A 19,494-nucleotide genomic window follows, 5' to 3' on the forward strand; every position below is an offset into this window, starting at 1 on the left:
CCAAAATCTCGCGGGACAGCGCGATCACGGTGGTCGACATCTCTTGCAATTTGGTGGTATTCTCCACCAACCCTGATGTAAATTCCGATATTTGTTCGTAATTTTCAGTGATCCTACGCAACATATTAGCCTGATCAGATTCCAGTTTCTCCAATCTCTCAGCGGCGGAACGAGTAGTCGACATTACGGTGGGTCGGGATCCGGCAGGTCGGAATAATTGTTAGAAACAATTATAATGAACAACAACAATCAAACGCAGCGGACGTCTGCCAAGCCACCAGGCTCCTAATTTACTCAATGATGTGATGATAAACAATAACCCTAATCCTAACTATATAAATGCTAAACTAACTACCAAAAATAGAAATTAACAAAACACTATAGCCCACTTAATTAAACATAACAATTAAATCAACTGGCCCACGAAAGTGGACTCAAGCCCGACTCTGCCGACGATAGACCAACAGGGGTCGTGGCTCAGTAGCAGCCTCGACCACGGGCTGGTCCCCCTCATCCTGCTCGCTATCACCGATGGAATTGATCAAACGTTGACTGATACTGGTAACTCATATGCACTGTTGTTGATGATGATGATATTTGGTGGCAAGTGTTTCCAAAATTAGAAATACGATGATAGTGGAAGTGGATCTCAAATTTGAAAGAAAGCTCTCCGGGTAATTACAAGATGCACACGCAGAAAACGTGAATTAGTAGACTTTATTTTATGAAAAAAATATGTTCTGATACCATGTAAAAATTCTAAGAGAAGTTTATGAGATATATTGATAATGAAATTAAGATCTATTTATAGAACTTATACAAAAGAATAAAAAACTAAATAATAACAACCAAATCTAGTAACATATCTAGATAATAATAACCTAATCTAGTAGATATGATTATATGATAACTAACAAATTTAATTAATATTAACGAAAATATCTATCTAAAATATATTTCACTACCCTGCCTCAAACTCAAGTTGGTAATGTAGAAGCTATTTTTTCATAATAAAATTAACGGCCAATATATAAGCACATAATAGACTCAAATAGACTCAAATCTAAATCTAAGTTTATTAAATCTAAAATTAAATATTTAAAAATGTCAACATCCCCCATTAAACTAAGTGGTATAACAGAAATCAATTTGAATTTATAAAGAGAGATCAAAGATGAAAAAGCCATAATCCTCCATCGTGCCAGAATCAGAAACAGTGTCTTCAATTTAACTAGAGTAAAAACCGAACTCTCAACAGAGTCGAAAATGAGACTCTCTATGGAGTCGGAAATACGGAATTGTCACCGGAGTCGAAAAATACGGAACTCTCACCGGAGTCCGAAAAACAATAGGACTCTCACCGGAGTCGGAAACACGGAATTCTCACTGAAGCCGAAAAGCACGGAACTCTCACCGGAGTCCGGAAAACAATGAGACTCTCGTCGAAGTCAGAAATACGGAACTCTCACCGAAGGCGAGAGACACGGATCTATCACCGGAACATGAAAAACAACGGGACTTTCAACGCAGTTGAATACAACGCTTTGTAGTGAACCATGACAAACGATCAAAGGCCGAATTCGGACACGAAATTGAGAAATAAACTTGACGGACGACTAATTGTAGACGAATTTCAAAATCGGAAGACTTCCGTTGACGCCATGAAATCATAAAAAAAATATCAAAATTGGAGACCTCCGGATACATTTTAGGTTGAATGTACCTGAAGAAATACGGATTATTCTATTATATCAAGTATAGGAGAAAAATATTATATCAAGTACATACTCGATAGACTAAAATTTAAATTTAAATTTATTAAATATTAATCTAAATATCTAAAAACTCTCAATAAGTAAAACCTAATAGCAGCAGAAATCTGAAGTTAATAAAAAACTCAAGAAATCTCATCTCAGAGCATCCTGATATTGTTTTCCACAACATCCCAAGAAGTGGAAATAATCTAGCAGATTTGCTTGCTAAGTGTGGAGTCAGACTGTTGTGTTCACTTTTAGTTCATATCCTTGTTCCCTGTGTATCCCCTCGGGATTTTTTATTTTAACTTACTAATATTTTGTTCTATATATATATATATATAAGCGGAAAAGGAAAACAGAAGTCTAATCAAACATGATGACTGAACCAAAATACCCTAATCCTTGTTCTTGCACCAGGTGTAGACAATCACGTAGTGTCCATCAGGCTCAGCCAGTTCAGGCTTGTCCAGCCGAATTGTTTTGGCTAGACACTCTGTCCAGTTCCTACTTCGTCACAATATGTTGGAAGTAAGATCAAACGTACTAAATTCAAATCTGACGTTCATAGTTACAAGGTATATGGCCTGACGAGGTGTATTGAATTAGACGGATCTTTTAAATATTTGTTTAAAATTTTACTATATATATTCCGAAAGTAAAGAGATTTTATTAGTAGGAGTGCAAATCAAAGCTACGTACATTTTAAAACCAAATGCTGAAGCACTCTGCATCATTAGCACAGAATGAATCTATTAGATCTAAAGATTGTAAGGTTATGTTCTTTTTGAGTTTTTCTAAATAATTTTTTTACTGTGCATCTCACTTTTCCCAATAATAACACACCCAATTTGATACAGAACATCATATCCAACATCTATATTACCTAAAGAATAATAAAAACCAAAACTTTAAAACACCAAAAAAAACACGCCCTAAGATTCTAGGGATAAAGAGCTCTCTAATCTAAGTAGGGCCCAATAATTTTATCTGATCCCTCTGTCAAATATCTGCAAAAGTTCGTTAAGATGTGCTACTTATGTTACAACATGAAACTATAATGTTTCTGACAAATGCCTTGGCTTACATGTTAGTCTACTTTGAACTTCGTCACAACATGTTCACATCAGGGATATTTCGTTTCATTCTGGTCCATATATATGACTTTCTCACTCTATTTCTAATTCTTTATATTGGAGACACAAGTATTAAGAACTCCAGCCATTACCCTATCATTGTTTCTGTTAATTACACACAACTATGTTTCCATGTATATACATTCACTACTCTTGTATTCTATACCTTATTTATTTGTTTGTTTGTTTATTTGGTGAGTGGTATCATTTTTTATTAATGGAAAGAGAGATACAATTTGGCATAGAATCTGGAAACACAACAGGTATTACAACTAGGCAGATAACTCTATGCTTCCTTTATCACCTCACCTTGCTTGGAGAAATAATCTATTGATATACTCTATGCACAATCAAATGTCCAAAAGAACAAAAATATGTCAAAATTACTCCACAAAACATGCAACCTTTTCCATGCTATCATGTGTGTCTTTGTACCTTTTGCAAAGCTCTGTCATGCATGATAAAAAGTGCTAGATGCTTGTGCACTTTATTTTCCGTAATTACCTGTCTTTAATCTTGTTAAGCCTACAATGTGCTTGCATTTATTTTATCTGTTTGGCCTTTTTAAATGTCATAGGGAAGAACTGTCCTTGGCTTCAACATCTATGATGCTTTTAAAATCATGCAAGATAATGTATGCTCCAGTAATCCAGGTGAATATCTATATTTGTCCTTTCTAAAATATGTATGTGGGAACAACACCTTGGTGAATTAATTGTACCTTATCTCATAATCTTATTGTAGGGCCCCCCTCCTATGACAGAAGACATGCATGAAGAACGTCTTCAAGCTGCTCAAGCCTTGGGTGATTCATTTGTAAGATTAAACTGTTGTAACTTGTATTATATATTAAATAAATAAATAAAAATAATTATTTCCTTAAAATACCCTGCAGAAGATTTTGTTAATTTCTAACATCTTTTGGTCATCTCGTTAACAGAAAATGCTTTGCATGCTGAAAATTGTTTCCTGTTAAAAATGAATGTGATAGGGAAAAGTCATGTACTGGAGCACTTTTTATTCTTAGCGTCTCGGTTAAGAACGTCTTTTATTACAATTATTTAGGTTTGCAATTTGTTTACCTAAAATTTTGGTTGGATTGAAAGGTTTTGCCTAGGATATTGAGTCATAATAATTGTTTCGTGAATTTTGTTAGGGAAGCGTGAATTGTAATAGATTGTGATTCAATGTTTTAGTTAATTTTGGAAGTATTTTGAGAAATTCGAAGATTCAGTAAATTTCTTAGTCATCTCGAATTCCTAATTGTGTGTTCATGAAATCAAAACCCTTCTGTACACATACAACCTAAGGAAACGTTTTTGTGTGTTTGCCATTTTTTAAGTTAAGGAACATAAATGTTGAGTCATGGATTCTGAGTCTAGCCACTTCCAACCTATCAGTGTGATTATCTATTTCATAGTAGAATGTGAAAAATTTAATACATGAAAAGAACTTCATGCATTATTTGTTAATGAGTAGTTTTTGGATTATATCACAGATGTACTCAGGTCAGCTTGAAAAGGATATTTTGGCTTCAGGTATTAACTTCATTTCTTTGGGCTGGAGCTTTTGTATATAAGAAATTTAAGGTCTGTAAGTCATAATGCTGTATATAGCATCCTTTGTATCATCAAGAAGTCTGACCTAGCTATGATTACCTTTTACCTTCTTTCCTGCTTTCAGTATGATTCAATGGCCAAATCCTACCATTTCAAGTGAAATGATCATGCACGATTCTTATATATGAAAAATAACTGCATTCTAAGTCAAGGTTCCTGTGAGAAATAAGCTATGCTTTCCTCTTGAACTAAATCAATAATTTAAAAATATAATGTAGATATGGAAATAATCATAATTTTACTAGAATTATCGAATTGCCTAGACTCTAGAATATAAGTTAATATATGTTGTATATTCTTTTGTACTTTCCTTTGCTTGAAAGATTTACTGCTAAATGGAGCAAACGTTTGGCTAGCATGGCGGATTTATATCAAGGAACTTGACTTTGAGTAATCTTGTGTGGCTTCATCTTCGTCTCCATAAAGGCACTATGAGCCAGCTACCCTGAATGAATATAATAGGAAAGCATTACATTAGACCATTATCATTTAGATTGATTTCAAAAATAAAAACCAAATTTAGTAAAAATAGAATTTGAAACGAAAATTAGAAGTAGAAAACTCTTTCAACTAGTGGGTGAAAAAAAATATTATGAATGGAGAAAATGAGAAGTGTTCTTTAGTATTGTAAATGAACATAAAGGATATGCAAGTACATACTAATATTTATTTTTTTTATATTTAATTGTTAGATATATTATGTATAGTATTTATAATAGTACGAGGGCCGTTTAGGTATTTTGTATAGTTTTAATATATTAGGGTTTTATATATTATAAAATTATTCTTTTTTTTGACGTAATAATAAAAATACAGCAATATTCTTCATGGTATCAGAGTCACCGTGATCCCGTAATCCACCCTACCCTGCCGCGCTGACCGCCGACCGCCCGCTGCGCTGTCCTCTCTTCTTTCCTTCAGTCTGCTGTCTGTCAAGGCTATTCTGATTTCTCCTCCTAGGTTGGATTATTATTAAGTTGTGGCTTAGATTTCTCTTCAATTCAAATATTGCCCAACCATGTCTGCTTCTTTTATGGGTGTTCTTTCTCCAACCCCGGCTATTGCTACAGAACGATTGGTTGGGGGTTCTAACTATGGCTCTTGGTCTAAAGCTGTCCAAATGCGGTGTATGAGTCAAGGTTTGGCAAATCACCTTGTTATTTCGTCCGCTTGGATTGCTAACACTGAGAAAGTTGCATGGGTTAAGATTGATGCTTTATTATGCAGTTTGCTTTGGCAATCTATTGATCCAAGCCTTCATCCAATTTTTACTAATTTTACAAACTGTTATGATCTCTGGAGCCATGCGAAGACTTTATATACCAATGATATTTAGTGCCTCTACAGCGTGGTATCTAATTTGGTCAATCTTCGTCAACCCGGATTGACAATTCCATAGTATCTCGGTAAACTTTCATCCATCAAAACTGAACTCAATTCAATTTTACCTCAAGGGAAAACGGCTGCGAAGGAGCTTGCTCATCGTGATACATTCTATATGGTGTGTGCACTAGTTGGTCTTAGTCCAGATTTGAGTCCGATTTGTGATCAACTCCTTTCCAGCTCAACAGTTCCGACTCTTGATGATGTTTATTCTCGCTTATTACGTGTCTCCTCTGTGGCACATCCGATTATTGATTCTGGAGACAAGTCTGCTCTACTAGCTTCACCTCCTTCACATATGCAAGGTGATCCTAGTTCTCATGGGAGCTTTCGTGGGACCTCTCGTCCACGCTGCACTTATTGCAACAGGTGGGGCCATACTCGTGATAAATATTTTAAATTGCATGGCCGGCCACCTCGGGCTGTTGTTGCGCAGGTTGAGCTCCATGGACTGTACCACCTTGACCACCCTCCACCACCTTCACTCCCAATTGCATGTTCCACTGCCAGTTCTCCTTAACTTCTACACCAACGGCTGGGTCATCCGAGTCTCTCTAAGTTGCGTCGGCTTGTTCCAAGTCTTTCTAGTTTATCTTCATTGTCCTGTGAGTCGTGTCAGCTAGGAAAACAAACTCGCATTTTGTTTCCCCGGCAGGTTAATAATAGGGTTGATATGCCTTTTGCTTTAGTCCACTCTGATATATGAGGTCCGTGTCGAACTACTTCTGTATTTGGGTTTCAGTACTTTGTTACCTTTGTTGATGATTTCTCAAGATGTACTTGGCTTTATTTGATGAAAGCTCGTTCCGAACTATTTTCTGTCTTTGAAACATTTTATGCTAAAATTCAAAATCAATTTGGTGTTTTCCTTAAAATACTTCGGACGGATAATGCTACTGAATACTTCTCTACTCCTATGACTCAGTTTATGTCATCTGATGGTATTTTACATCAGTCCTCTTGTGCCTATACTCCTCGGCAAAATGGGTTGGCTGAACGCAAAAATCGCCACCTAATTGAGACTGCTCGTACTTTGCTTGTGCATCATCATGTTCTTTTCCGGTTTTGGGCTGATGTTGTTCTTACTGTCTGCTATCTTATCAACCGCATACCGTCCTCGGTTCTCCAGAATAAAATTCCCCACCAGATATTGTTCCCTCAAGATCCTTTATATCATTTACCCCTTCGTGTCTTTGGGTGTACTGCATTTGTGTATGATCACTCTTTGGGTTGGGATAAGTTAGCTTCACGTGCGCTGAAGTGTGTTTTTCCTTGGCTATTCTAGGGTTCAAAAGGGTTATAAGTGTTTCTCTCCTGATACTCGTAGGTATTACTTTTCAGCTGATGTTACCTTTTTTGAGTCCACATCTTATTTCTCTCCATCATCTTTGATCCCGTCTGTCAGCCACGTGTCACCTATTCCTTTCACTTCTCCTCTTCTTTCGCATCCACCTCTTCAGGTTTATAGTCATCGTCCTCGCTCGCAAGTGCTCCCTTCCTCCAGCGTCTATCGAGTGTCCTGGCTCTCAAGACTTGCCATTGTCTTCTTCTCCTGTGGCTCCTATCCTACCGGATCTTGCACCGTTACGACGAGGTACTCGTTCTTCTCGTAATCCTCATCCCATTTACAATTTTCTTAGTTTTCATCATTTGTCTCCCACATACTATACCTTTGTGTCAAACTTATCTTCCATCTCCCTTCCTAAATCCCTTCGTGAAGCTCTTTCTCACCCAGGTTGGCGACAGGCAATGGTAGATGAAATGACTGCTTTGCATGCTAATGGTACTTGGGACTTGATACCTTTGCCTTTAGGTAAGTCTTCCGTGGCTTGTCGTTGGGTTTATGCAGTTAAGGTTGATGTAGATGGTCAAGTTGCTCGTCTCAAGGCCCGTTTGGTGGCTAAGGGCTTTACACAGGTCTTTGGTGAGGATTATACTGAAACCTTCTCACCTGTTGCCAAAATGTCTTTGATCCGTCTTTTTATTGCTTTGGCTGCTATGCATTCCTGGCCTCAGCTTGATATTAAGAATGCATTTCTATATGGCGAACTTCAAGAGGAAATTTATATGGAGCAACCACCTGGATTTGTTACTAGAGGGACTCTGCTTTTGTTTGCAAACTATGCCATTCACTTTATGGATTGAAACAATTTCCGCGTGCTTGGTTTGGTCGATTTAGCAGTGTTATACAGGAGTTTGGCATGATCCGAAGCGCATTAGACCATTCTGTCTTTTATAAGCACACATCAAGTGGTAAGTGTTTATACCTTTTTCTTGTGTACGTTGATGATATTGTTATCACCGGAAATGATCAAGAAGAGGCCACTCAGTTAAAGCAACATCTATTTAAGCATTTTCAAACTAAGGATATGGGACCATTGATGTACTTTCTTGGTATTGAGATTGCTCAATCACGTGATGGTATTGTTCTTTCACAACGTAAGTACGCATTGGATATTCTTGAAGAAATTGGTTTGTCTGACTGCAAGCCAGTAGACTCTCCCATGGATCCAAATTTGAAGCTTCTTCCGGGACAGGGGGAGCCATTAGCTGACGCAGAAAGATATCGTAGAATGGTTGGTAAGCTTAACTATCTCACACTTACTCGACCTGATATCTTTTTTGTTGTAAGTGTTGTGAGTCAATTTCTTCAGTCTCTATGCGATAGTCACTTAGATCCTGCCATTCGAATCTTGAAGTACATCAAAGGGTCTCCTGGTAGAGGATTATTGTACACCAATCAATGTCACACTGAAGTAATCGGCTACTCAAATGCTAATTGGACAGGATCCCCAGTTGATAGACGCTCTACTTCGGGATATTGCATATTTGTGAGAGGTAACCTTATCTCATGGAAAAGTAAAAAACAATGTTGTTCACTCAAGTTCAGAGGCAGAATATCGAGCCATGGCATTAGCGACATGTGAACATATTTGGGTAAAACAGTTTCTTCACGAGCTCAAGATAGTGGAAGTTTCAGAAATGAAACTTTTTGTGACAATCAAGCTGCCTTGCATATTACGTCTAATTCGGTGTTTCATGAGAGGACTAAATATACAGAGATTGATTGTTATTTTATTTGGGAGAAGGTATTATATGGATGCATCACCATTTACCATGTTGCTTCGAATGAGCAACTTGCAGACATTCTTACCAAATCTCTTAGAGGCCCTTGAATTAAATTTTTATGTGACAAACTTGGATCATACGATTTGTATTCTCTAGTTTGAAGGGGAGTGTTAGATATATTATATATAGGGTTATTTTTGTATTTATAATAGTATAAGGGCAGTTTAGGTATTTTGTATAATTTTAATATATTATGGTTTTGTATATTGTAAAACTATTCTTCCTTTTGATGTAAATAATAAAAAATAAAAAAATACAGCGATATTCTTCATTAATAATGCACAAAGTTTAAACATATGAAAGTTTCAATCTATTTATGCCTTAATATAATTAAATATTCTTTATATATTATTTGTAACATTTCAATTAATATGTTTAAACTTTAAATAGTATGGATTTGTTCTCTTCGAGTGTTTTTCTATTTTTTTTCTTTACGATGCAATCTCATAATTTTCCTCCTAATACATTAGATCAAACTCTAAATTTTTATACAAAACATCACATCTAACAATTATTTTACCTCATGAACATCAAAACCCAATACGCAAACACACAAAACAACAAAAGACAACCTATATTTATTAATAAAATTGTTAAGAAGGGATCCGGGTTTCCAACTTAAAACCAATTGGTTTTAAGTTTAACCCCGGATCTTAACATGATATCAGAGCAATGGTGCCTGTAATGGGTATTAATCCTATTTGAATTTTCAAGATTATCATCTCGAGGGGGGAGTGTTAGTATCCACATTGGATATGATTTTGGGACTCCCCCACCTTGTAAGGGGTGAAGGGCTCCACTTACAATAAATTGGTTTTAAGTTGGAACCCCGGATCCTCGTCTTAACAAAAATAATTTTGAAGATTTGTTATATTTATATATTATATAAATTATATAAACTTTATTATAGAAACCGTTGTTGGAGGTTTTGGAAATATGGAATAAGAGCATGGAACTATGTATATGATGTCATTATCAGCACCTTGTTGATCTTTATATGCTGGGTTCTTTAGTTCAATATGTTTATTGTAATCATGCAATATGCTGAATACATATATATGAAATGCTGACTTACACGTACGGATAATTTTTGTTCATATGTATTTTGATTTGTTGACTATATTCATAAAATTTATTGAATACTCACATATGAGATATTGCTAGACATATAATATGCTTAGTATTGTCAGTTGTTACCATACTCGTATAATGTTTTATTCAGCTATATATGTTGAAGGTGGATAGTTAGATGATGTTTGTGTAGTAGACTAGTAAGCATATGATCAAATGATTTAGCTACATTGTTGCTCAATCATAGAAGTTTTATTTAAATTATTGTTCATATATTGTTTATGTTATTGAATATGTTGTCTATATTTATCAGATATGTTGTTTCTAGAATGACAATAGATTGTTGTTTAATAAATTATTTATGTTCAGAATACATTTATATATGTTGAAGGTAGTAATGCAACATGTTGAATACTTGTATATGAAATATTCATTTAAAACACACAATTTACTGAATTTTGATAAGCAATGATCTCTCCAACAACACTTCGTAGAAATTTGGAGCAGATCTTGTTCTCGTGGAATAGAATCACCATGTTACTGTGGAATAGAATCACCATGTTCATGATTCATTTGAGCATTTTGCATATTTTAGAAAGAGAGAGCTTGATTTGATTTCATTCCGTTGAGAAAATGAGATTACAAGAATAAACCCTAAAAATATAAACAACTATCTTAAATAAGAAAAAGTTTCCTACACTATTTTAAATACAAAATTGACCTTTATAAAATATATCTAACACTTGTATGATCCAAGTTTTTCACGTAAAAGGTTAAGAGATTTAGTAAGAATATCTGCAAGTTAGTCATTCGAAGCAACATAGTGGGTGGCAATAGATCCAGATTGTTCCTTCTCCCGAATAAAATAACAATCAATCTCTATATGTTTAGACCTCTCATGAAATACTGGATTATATGCACTTTCGAGTTCATGAAGAAGTTGTTTTACCCAAATAAGTTCACATGTACATTCTGCTTCTGCACTTGATTGAGCAATAACATTTTGTTTCTTTCTTTTCCATGAGATAAGATTACCTCTTACAATATGCAATACCCTGAAGTAGAACGTCAATCAATCGAGGATCTTGCGCAATCAGCATCCGAGTAGCCAATTACTTTTGTATGACATTAATTAGTATACAATAATCCTTGACGAGGAGACCCTTTAATGCACCTTAAAAATCGAATTGCTGCATCCCCAATGAGCATCACATAGGGATGGAAGGAATTGACTCATAACAAATAAGATATCAGGCCGAATAAATGTAAGATAGTTAAGCTTACCAACCATTCCGCGATATCTTCCTGTATCAACTAGTGGCTCCCCTGTCTTGAAAGAAACTTCAAATTTGGATCCACATGAGAGTCTATTGGCTTACAATCCGGCAAATCAGTTTTTTCAAGAATATCCAATGCATACCTCTGTTGTGAAAGAGCAATATCATCACATGATTGAGTCATTTCAATACCAAAAAAATACTTCAATGACCCCATATTTTTAGTTTGAAAATGTTGAAATAGGTACTGTTTCAGCTGGCCGACTCCTTTTTGATCATTTCCAGTAAGAACAATATCATCAACATACATAAGAAATATAAACACTTACCACTTGTTGTGTGCTTATAAAAAAAAAGAATAGTCTAATGCACTCTGAATCATGTCAAAGTCCTGTATAACTGTTAAATATATTATGTCTAGGGGTATTTTTGTATTTATAATAGTATAAGGGCATTATAGGTACTTTGGTAGTTGTATTATATAGGGTTTTGTGTTGTACTTTGTAATATCCAGTTTTACGTCAATGAAAAGTGCGATATTCTTCAATAACAATACCAAAACAACCAAACCAAGCACATGGAGATTGCTTCAATCCATATAAAGAGCTATGTAGTTTGCAAACAAGACCTGACTCCTCCGAACAACAAATCGAAAGGTTGCCCTATATAAATTTCCTTTTATAAGGTCTCCATGAAGAAAGACAATTTTAATAACTGGTTGATGAAAAGACCAAGAGTGCATAGCAGCCCAAGCAAGGAAGAGACGAACTGAGGACATTTTGGCGGCAAGAGAGAATGTTTCAGTGTTATCTTCACCAAAGACCTGCGTGAAGCCTTTAGCCATTAGAAGGGCCTTGAGACGAGCTACCTGATTATTTAGGCCAACTTTAACTGCATAAACCCAACCGTAAGCCACAGGCTTGCCCCAAGGCAAAGGTACTAAGTACTACGTACCATTAGCAGGTAAGAGCCTCACGAACGGATTTAGTTATTGACACAAAGGATAAATTTGACACAAAGGATAGTAAGCGGGAGATAAATGATGAAAGCTAAGAAAATTATAAAGGGGATGTGGATTGCAAGAAAAACGGGTGCCTCGGCGTAATGGAGCAGGATCTGGAGTGTGGAACCAACAGGAGAAGAAGGAGATGGCAAATTTCAAAAGTTAGGACAGGGTGACGGAGCTGCAGAAGCATGATTAGGAGGAGCATCGGAAGGAGATATTATAAGTCGAGGACAACGACTATAAACCTAAAGAGATGAATGCGAAAGAAGGGGAGATGAGAAAGGAATAGACAACACATGGCTAACTCATGGTAGCGTAGACGAAGGGGAGTAATAAGGGGTTGACTCGAAGAAGGTAACATCTGCAGAAAAGTAATGCCAACGAGTATCAGGTGAATAACATTTATAACCATTTTGAATCCTAGAATAACCAAGAAAAACACATTTAATGCACGATGAGCTAAGTTATTATGACCCAAGAGTGATCATAAACAAATGCAGTGTACCCAAAGACATGGATGTGTAAATGATATAACTGATTCTGAGGAAATGTTATCGGACAAGGAATTTTATTTTATAGAATGGAATATGGCATACAATTTATAAGATAGCAAGACGTAAGAACAACATCAGCTCAAAGCAGTGTACGAGCAACTTTTAGTGAGATGGAAATTCTTGAGATAGCAAGTCCATTTTGATGTGGAGTGTAAGCACAAGAGGATTGGTGTAAATACTCCGAGACGATAGAAACTTAGTCATAGGACTAGAAAATTATTTGGTGTTTGGTGGCATTATGTGTCCGAAGTATTTTAATAGACACACCAAACTTAATTTGAATCTTAGCATAAAATGCCTCAAAGAGAGAGCTCGTTTCGATTTCATTCAATTGAGAAAATGGGATTATAAGAATAAACCCTAAAAATATAAACAACTATCTAAAATAACAAAAACGTCCTTACACTATTCTAAATTCAAAATTGACATATATACAATATATTTAACATCTACTTTAAGGGTTTGTTTGTTTACGGATCAAACCATGCTAATCAAATTCAGCATCTTCAATACTTGGATCAAGATCAACTAGAATGTTGGTGAAAACCTAAGTTATTACCATTTTATATTGCATGTGAGAAAAAAAATGATTGTTTCATGGCACTAAAAAAAAAACCCTATCAATGCTTACTTAAGAATATAAATGTAAACCTAAAAGGAAAATCATTTTCTAACTAAAATTGCATATTTATTCTAGATAAAAGTTGGAGATAATATAATGTGTAAAACCATAAATATTCTTTCATTAAGCTCTTCAAACAAGATGTCAAAAGCATGAGAACTCTGATATGTTGTCTATGATTTAGGCTGTGGCTTTCATAAACTGAATTATAATATAGGTAGTATGGATATATATGCAGATTTGAAATGTTATAATGACGTGGTTATTTAACATGGTATTATAGAGGATGTTTGAATAACCGTATGTTATAAAGAATGTTCCACTTGTAGGGGTTTACGAGAAGAATTCTGCATTCACATGAAAGGGGAGTGTTATAAAAATTAGTTTATAACTAGATATAAAATGAGAATTTTTTTTTTTTATCAACTTAATATTTTTGGAGAAGTGTTTATTTAGCCCCATCCATCTATTTGGTTCTTCTTCTTTTTTTTTTTTTTTTTTTTTTTTTTAATAAAAATATACTAAATGCATGAGATACTATTTTATTGTGGATGAATTATTGCTTCACAGTTCAAAAATAACATAATACTGTTGTATGTGGTTATTCTTTTCCCATATAATTGTTCTCTGAATACTTTAGCAGAGCAGGTCCTTTCAAATCAATGAAATACCTTTTTTAATGGGTAGTGTTTTTATGTCAACCTCTATACAGACATGTCTGCATTCAAGGCAGCTAATCCAGAAGCTGTTTTTGAAGATTTTATCCGTTGGTATTCACCAAAAGATTGGGAAAATGAGAATAGTGATTTGAGTGAAAGCTCTCATACTAATTTAATAAAGAATACATCAGAAGTTGAATGGCCACCCTGTGGAAGACTTTCAGAAAGGATGTCTGATCATGGGAACTCATGGAGAAAGATCTGGAATGAGGCTTTCCCTCTGCCTGCTTCTAAACAAAAGCCACTATTTGACCCAATAAGAGAAGGAGAAAAGGTATACAAAATAGCTTCTTGCAGAATTGCTTTTATGTCTTTTGTCAGTTACACCATTTATCAACTTTTATAATGTTGTAAAAGAAAAGTCTCACAATAGTTTGAGCACTGGACTTCTAAAAATAAACATTGGAGTTAAGGAATCAGGTTCTACTAATGTGAGAAAATTTATATTTCTGTTAGTTACAGCTCCAATATCTAGTTATCACTTCTGTGGTTTGCTGTTCCATTTCCAAAAAATTGTGTATTCCATGATTTGATGTTTCCATTGGGTGTGGTGTTTGCAGTTCAATCTTCGGCAATCTAATATTTCATCTTCAGCTATTTTGGTTGGCTATCTGCTAGGAACAGTATTTTCTGAACTGATTTGAGTTTAACTTCATCAAGCTGATTTCGCATTTTACTTTATTAAAATAAAGGAAAGTGCTAAAATAAACATAATAATGTTGCTATTTTTTAATAGCCTTGCAATGCACTTTTCGAGCAAAATTGGATATCTAATTGATATGTTTTGCCCAATCAAATAACTAAATTTTGCTGTGGGTATATGAAGAATTCTAATTAAATTTTGTGTTGCAAAATATTGAGTACTTTTTTTTTTTTTTTTTTATCGGAAAGATAATATTAATACCATATAAATGTGTATTTACATCTACACCGGACATACCTAGAGAGGCATAAGATGGTCAAGCGGTGACCGTATACAAGCAACAATTGGAGCAACCACTATACTAAAAAATAGATTATTAAGTACTTTTCTTTATATTACCTCATGCATGTTCATTGGACCAGATGTATTAGAAAAGATTGCAGTTTGTTACATTTGGTAATTATCTCTTCTATTGTTTCTGTTTTTGTCAGTTCTTAATAATATGATCATTTACACAATCTTGAATCAGGCACTTCATTATTTGGAGACACTAAGACCACATCAACTGCTGGAACAAATGGTTTGTACGGCTTTCAGCGCAGCAGTGGACACTCTTAATCAGACTTCCTTTGGTGGCTTTAAACAGATGACAGAAAAAATGGAGCAATTGTACATCAACATTGCCTCTGTTCTAAGATTCATGCAATGTAATGTATTTTCTGTACCTCTTGATTTTGCAGTTTATTGATTTCAGGAAGTGCCACAAGAATATCTCATTCTTATTCTATTGCAGCATATAATGCTACTCAAGATCCTGATGTCATTGGAAACCTCCATCAGATTTGTTCTACTTTTGAACACACTGAAAAATTGCTGATATTAGCTGCATCACTTCATCGAAAGTTCTTAGAAGCATCCCACCTTGCTGAAGCAATTTTTGATAATTACTATGACTACAATTTCCTGAAAATGAAAAATGATTGGGCACAGAGTGATGCTGAAAAGGTGAACTCTCAACTGTACCTATTTTAATTTGAGTAGTAAATGTGTTATAGTCATCCCTGATATAACATTTGAAACTATTTTTGGTAAATAGAATTCAGAATACAAAATAATGTGTTTGTTTGCAATTTTTAATAAGCAGCTTGTGTTGTATGGATTTAAAAAGAAAAAAGAAAAAATCATCAAAAACTTCTAGTTTAACATCTCCAGTGTTTTTATATTTTTTTTCCTCCCATTCTAGGAATTTGACAGAAAGTTTGAAGTACAGCCTCAAGACCGAAGCACTGTTGCTGATATGTTTACCCCCGCTACTACCGCTGAGTCATGGAGAAAAGATTTGAGAATGGGAAATCTCCTCAATGGACACGAACCCGCGTCTCGGGAGTTAATATTTTCCAAGCTGGACGAAGTGAGTGGAAGCTATTATGTATCATCAGGTTCTCCCACAGTTTACGAGCAAGAAATTGAAACTTGTAGAATGTATGTTTGTGGAACCTCTAATGACCTTCGTGTGTCACTTAGTGTAGCCTCATCTGATTAGATTTCCTCAAGCAATATAGGAATAGAGGTTAGTGTTCTTGTAATTTGCTGGAATCATATAGTTCATGCTCCTTTCATTTCTTTGATGAGGTTTATATGCCTAAGGGATTGGTTAAATTTGCGTATTGCATTTTAAGCTGCATCATTTGTAGACACATTTGATAGTGTGTGAATTTTAAATAATTACAACATATGATGAACATTTTTTAAATTCCTTCCATGTTTTCACTTGGATTGTGGGATCCAGTGTGCATGCTAGTGTTTATCGGGTGTTGTTTGTTCCCTGTGTTTTCGAAGGGGTTTTTTTTCTTTCTGATTTTAAATATTTAATCTATTAATTTTCATAAAAGTAACAATATAGGTTAAATTGTACAAAATTTACATGTGATTTCACAAAATTGCGCAAAATCCCTAATGCTTTTAAAATTGCGTTAAACTTTTTCATGGTTTCATAAACTTTGCGTCTAACCCCTCGGCGGTCTTTATTTAAGGATATTTGATCTAAATGTACCCAAACTGCGAATAAATTTTAGAATCTTAATTTCTAAATTACAAATATATATTTTTTTATATTTAGCCTTAAAAAAACAGTAAAAATAAATTCTTAAAACTTTAGAAAGAATTATTTTTAAGTATATTTAATATAAGAAAAATAAATACGGGTTTAGAAATTGAGATTCTAAAATTTATACGTACTTTGGGCGCATTTAGGTCAAATGCCGTTAAATAAGAACCGCCGAGGGGGTTAGACGCAGAGTTTATGAAACCACGGGAGAGTATGACACAGTTTTAGAAGTATATGAATTTTACGCAATTTCATGAAACTACAGGTAGATTTTGTGCAATTTAACCAACAATATATTCGATATTTGTTTTAACTATAAATTGGTTAAAAACATTTCCATACGTAATTAGTATATGCATAAATTATTATTATTTTTTTGTAATTAATTCCTCATGCCATACCAAATACTATTTTTAATCTTAACTAAAAATATTTTCAAGTTCTTAAATTTGAAATATGTAGCACGCATTATGTAAATATTGTATGTAAAACAAACAAATAACATATATGTAAGGTGTAAATATAGTATGTGAAAATAGTTGCATAAGATATATGGTGTTACAAAAGTACTCTTTCTTGTTTTGACATATGTTACTAACTTTTCAAGGTATCGAAACTCGAGGATGACCCAAATATGGAATGCAGCAGACTGTTGATGAAAACTTTTTGTATTGTCTGTTTATGCCCCTTTTGCACAGGTTTTGTTTGTATATGAACTGTCAACATAGGAGAATGTTCAGGACAAGACAAAACAATGTTGCAGGTTTATCGTAACGCATTTAATACCTCAATGTTGGTTAGCAAACACTGCATTGAGATAGTGTGTTTGTTTGTATAAACAGACTGTGAAACAGTCTTGTGAGGAGAGTTGAAAACATAGTAAAAAATCTAGTGAGAGAAAACGTATATTTTCCAACAGGAGAACAAGATCAACTTGTACCCGCTTACTCTCGATTAGGCTGGTAGTATGTTAGGATTAGAACTGCGGTTTAATCCCTAGTTTCTTGTATATTGCGATGTAAAGAAGACGGTAGGAGAGGATAGCTTTGGGTCCGTGTTTGTTGAGTCATTAAGTCCCTTGTATACACGGTGATAGGTTTAGTGGACATCTCCTGGATTGGAATCCCCCAAATGTAGGTAGTTACACCAAACTGGGTTAATAAATCTTGTATATTGTTTGTTTTATTTTTTATCTTAGCCAGCCATAGGCAAGTATCTGTGACACACATAAGAGTTATAACCACGGAATAATACGTGTTTCGGAAGTGCAAACCCCTTGTGGTTTCCTATTTCCGCTGCCATTAGACTCGGGGGAGTTGGCCTCTTACGTGTACGTGTTTCAGCCCACGTCTTTCCTCGTACCCAACATCTGATATCAGAGCAGCATGCTCAATACCCTGAGTAGATCTGTTTGTGGTTGAAAATGAATAGAGAAGAAGGTTCCACAAGCTGTCCACCATTGTTTGATAGAAATGATTACCGCTATTGGAAAACGCGAATGGTCGCTTTTCTAATGATGCTTGGTGAAGATGCATGGGATGCATTGAAAAATGCTTTTGAATGAACTGAAAATGTTCGAGCAACCAAACTTCAAAGAGTTGAAAGTATGTTTGAGTCCTTGAAGATGAATGAAGATGAATTCGTAGGAAATTTCTACAGTCGATTCAAAGGTGTAGTGAATCAAGCATACTCTCTTGGACTAGAGTATGATGAACAAAAGCTGGTGAGGAAAATGCTTCGATCTGTTACGAAGAAGTTCAATCCGAAGTTTGCAGCCCTTGAAGAGTTGGATAAAGTGAAGACGATGACTTTGGAAAGCTTGAATGGAATTTTCTTGACGTATGAAATGAATCATCTTGAAGAAGACACTAACAAAAGCATTGCTCTATCTGCTGAAGACCAAAAGTTGATAGAATCTGATGAAGATATGGCCCTTCTATCTAAGAAGTTATCGAGGATGATCAGAGAAAAACGAGCAGCAAAACAGTTCGGCAAGTCAATAAACAGAAATCAGTCTGGAGTTAAAACAGCGGGACAACACAGAAATTATTCTGAGCAGAAACCTTCAACCTTCAACAAACCGAGAAGTTCGTTTGAAAGAGGTCATAGAAAGAGATTCAATGTTACATCTAGACCCAGTGTTACATAGGAACCAACTTGCTATGGTTGTGGTGGTGTGTTGTGGTGGTGTTGGTCACATGAAACCTGAATGCCCATCAGTGAAGAAACGTGAAAAACGAGCTCACCAAGTAACTTAGAGTGATGATGATGGTGTTGATGGAGATGATCAGAATGAGAATGATGATGATGATGTTGTAGCATTTGTTGTGAAGAATGGTGAATCCAACAAGTCAAATGTCAAAGGGATTGATGGTAACCTTGAAGAAACAACTGAAATGGATATCGACGAGCTTATTGAAGCTTATGAAGCTGTTGTTGTTGATCTGAAACAGTCAATCCGGAAGAACAAAAAG

The 19,494-nt window shown here is 35.0% G+C and overlaps 1 protein-coding gene across 7 annotated transcripts in view; it reads left to right on the forward strand.

Annotated features, from left to right (window-relative positions):
* Nucleotides 1–16,664, forward strand: part of LOC127259743 (uncharacterized) — a 44,088-nt gene extending 27,424 nt beyond the window's left edge. For all 7 annotated transcript variants that reach the window (XM_051287315.1, XM_051287317.1, XM_051287318.1 and 4 more), the window contains 7 exons: nt 3,468–3,543; nt 3,635–3,706; nt 4,389–4,428; nt 14,264–14,544; nt 15,443–15,620; nt 15,707–15,918; nt 16,157–16,664. In XM_051287315.1, coding sequence (XP_051143272.1) covers nt 3,468–3,543; nt 3,635–3,706; nt 4,389–4,428; nt 14,264–14,544; nt 15,443–15,620; nt 15,707–15,918; nt 16,157–16,456 — 1,159 coding nt within the window. In that variant the 3' untranslated portion in view covers nt 16,457–16,664. The remainder of the gene's footprint in view (nt 1–3,467; nt 3,544–3,634; nt 3,707–4,388; nt 4,429–14,263; nt 14,545–15,442; nt 15,621–15,706; nt 15,919–16,156) is intronic.
* The last annotated feature ends 2,830 nt before the right edge of the window (nt 16,665–19,494 follow it).

This window comes from Andrographis paniculata, unplaced genomic scaffold (genome assembly GCF_009805555.1).
Source record: "Andrographis paniculata isolate CXL003 unplaced genomic scaffold, ASM980555v1 Contig60END, whole genome shotgun sequence".
Classification (NCBI taxonomy): domain Eukaryota; kingdom Viridiplantae; phylum Streptophyta; class Magnoliopsida; order Lamiales; family Acanthaceae; genus Andrographis; species Andrographis paniculata.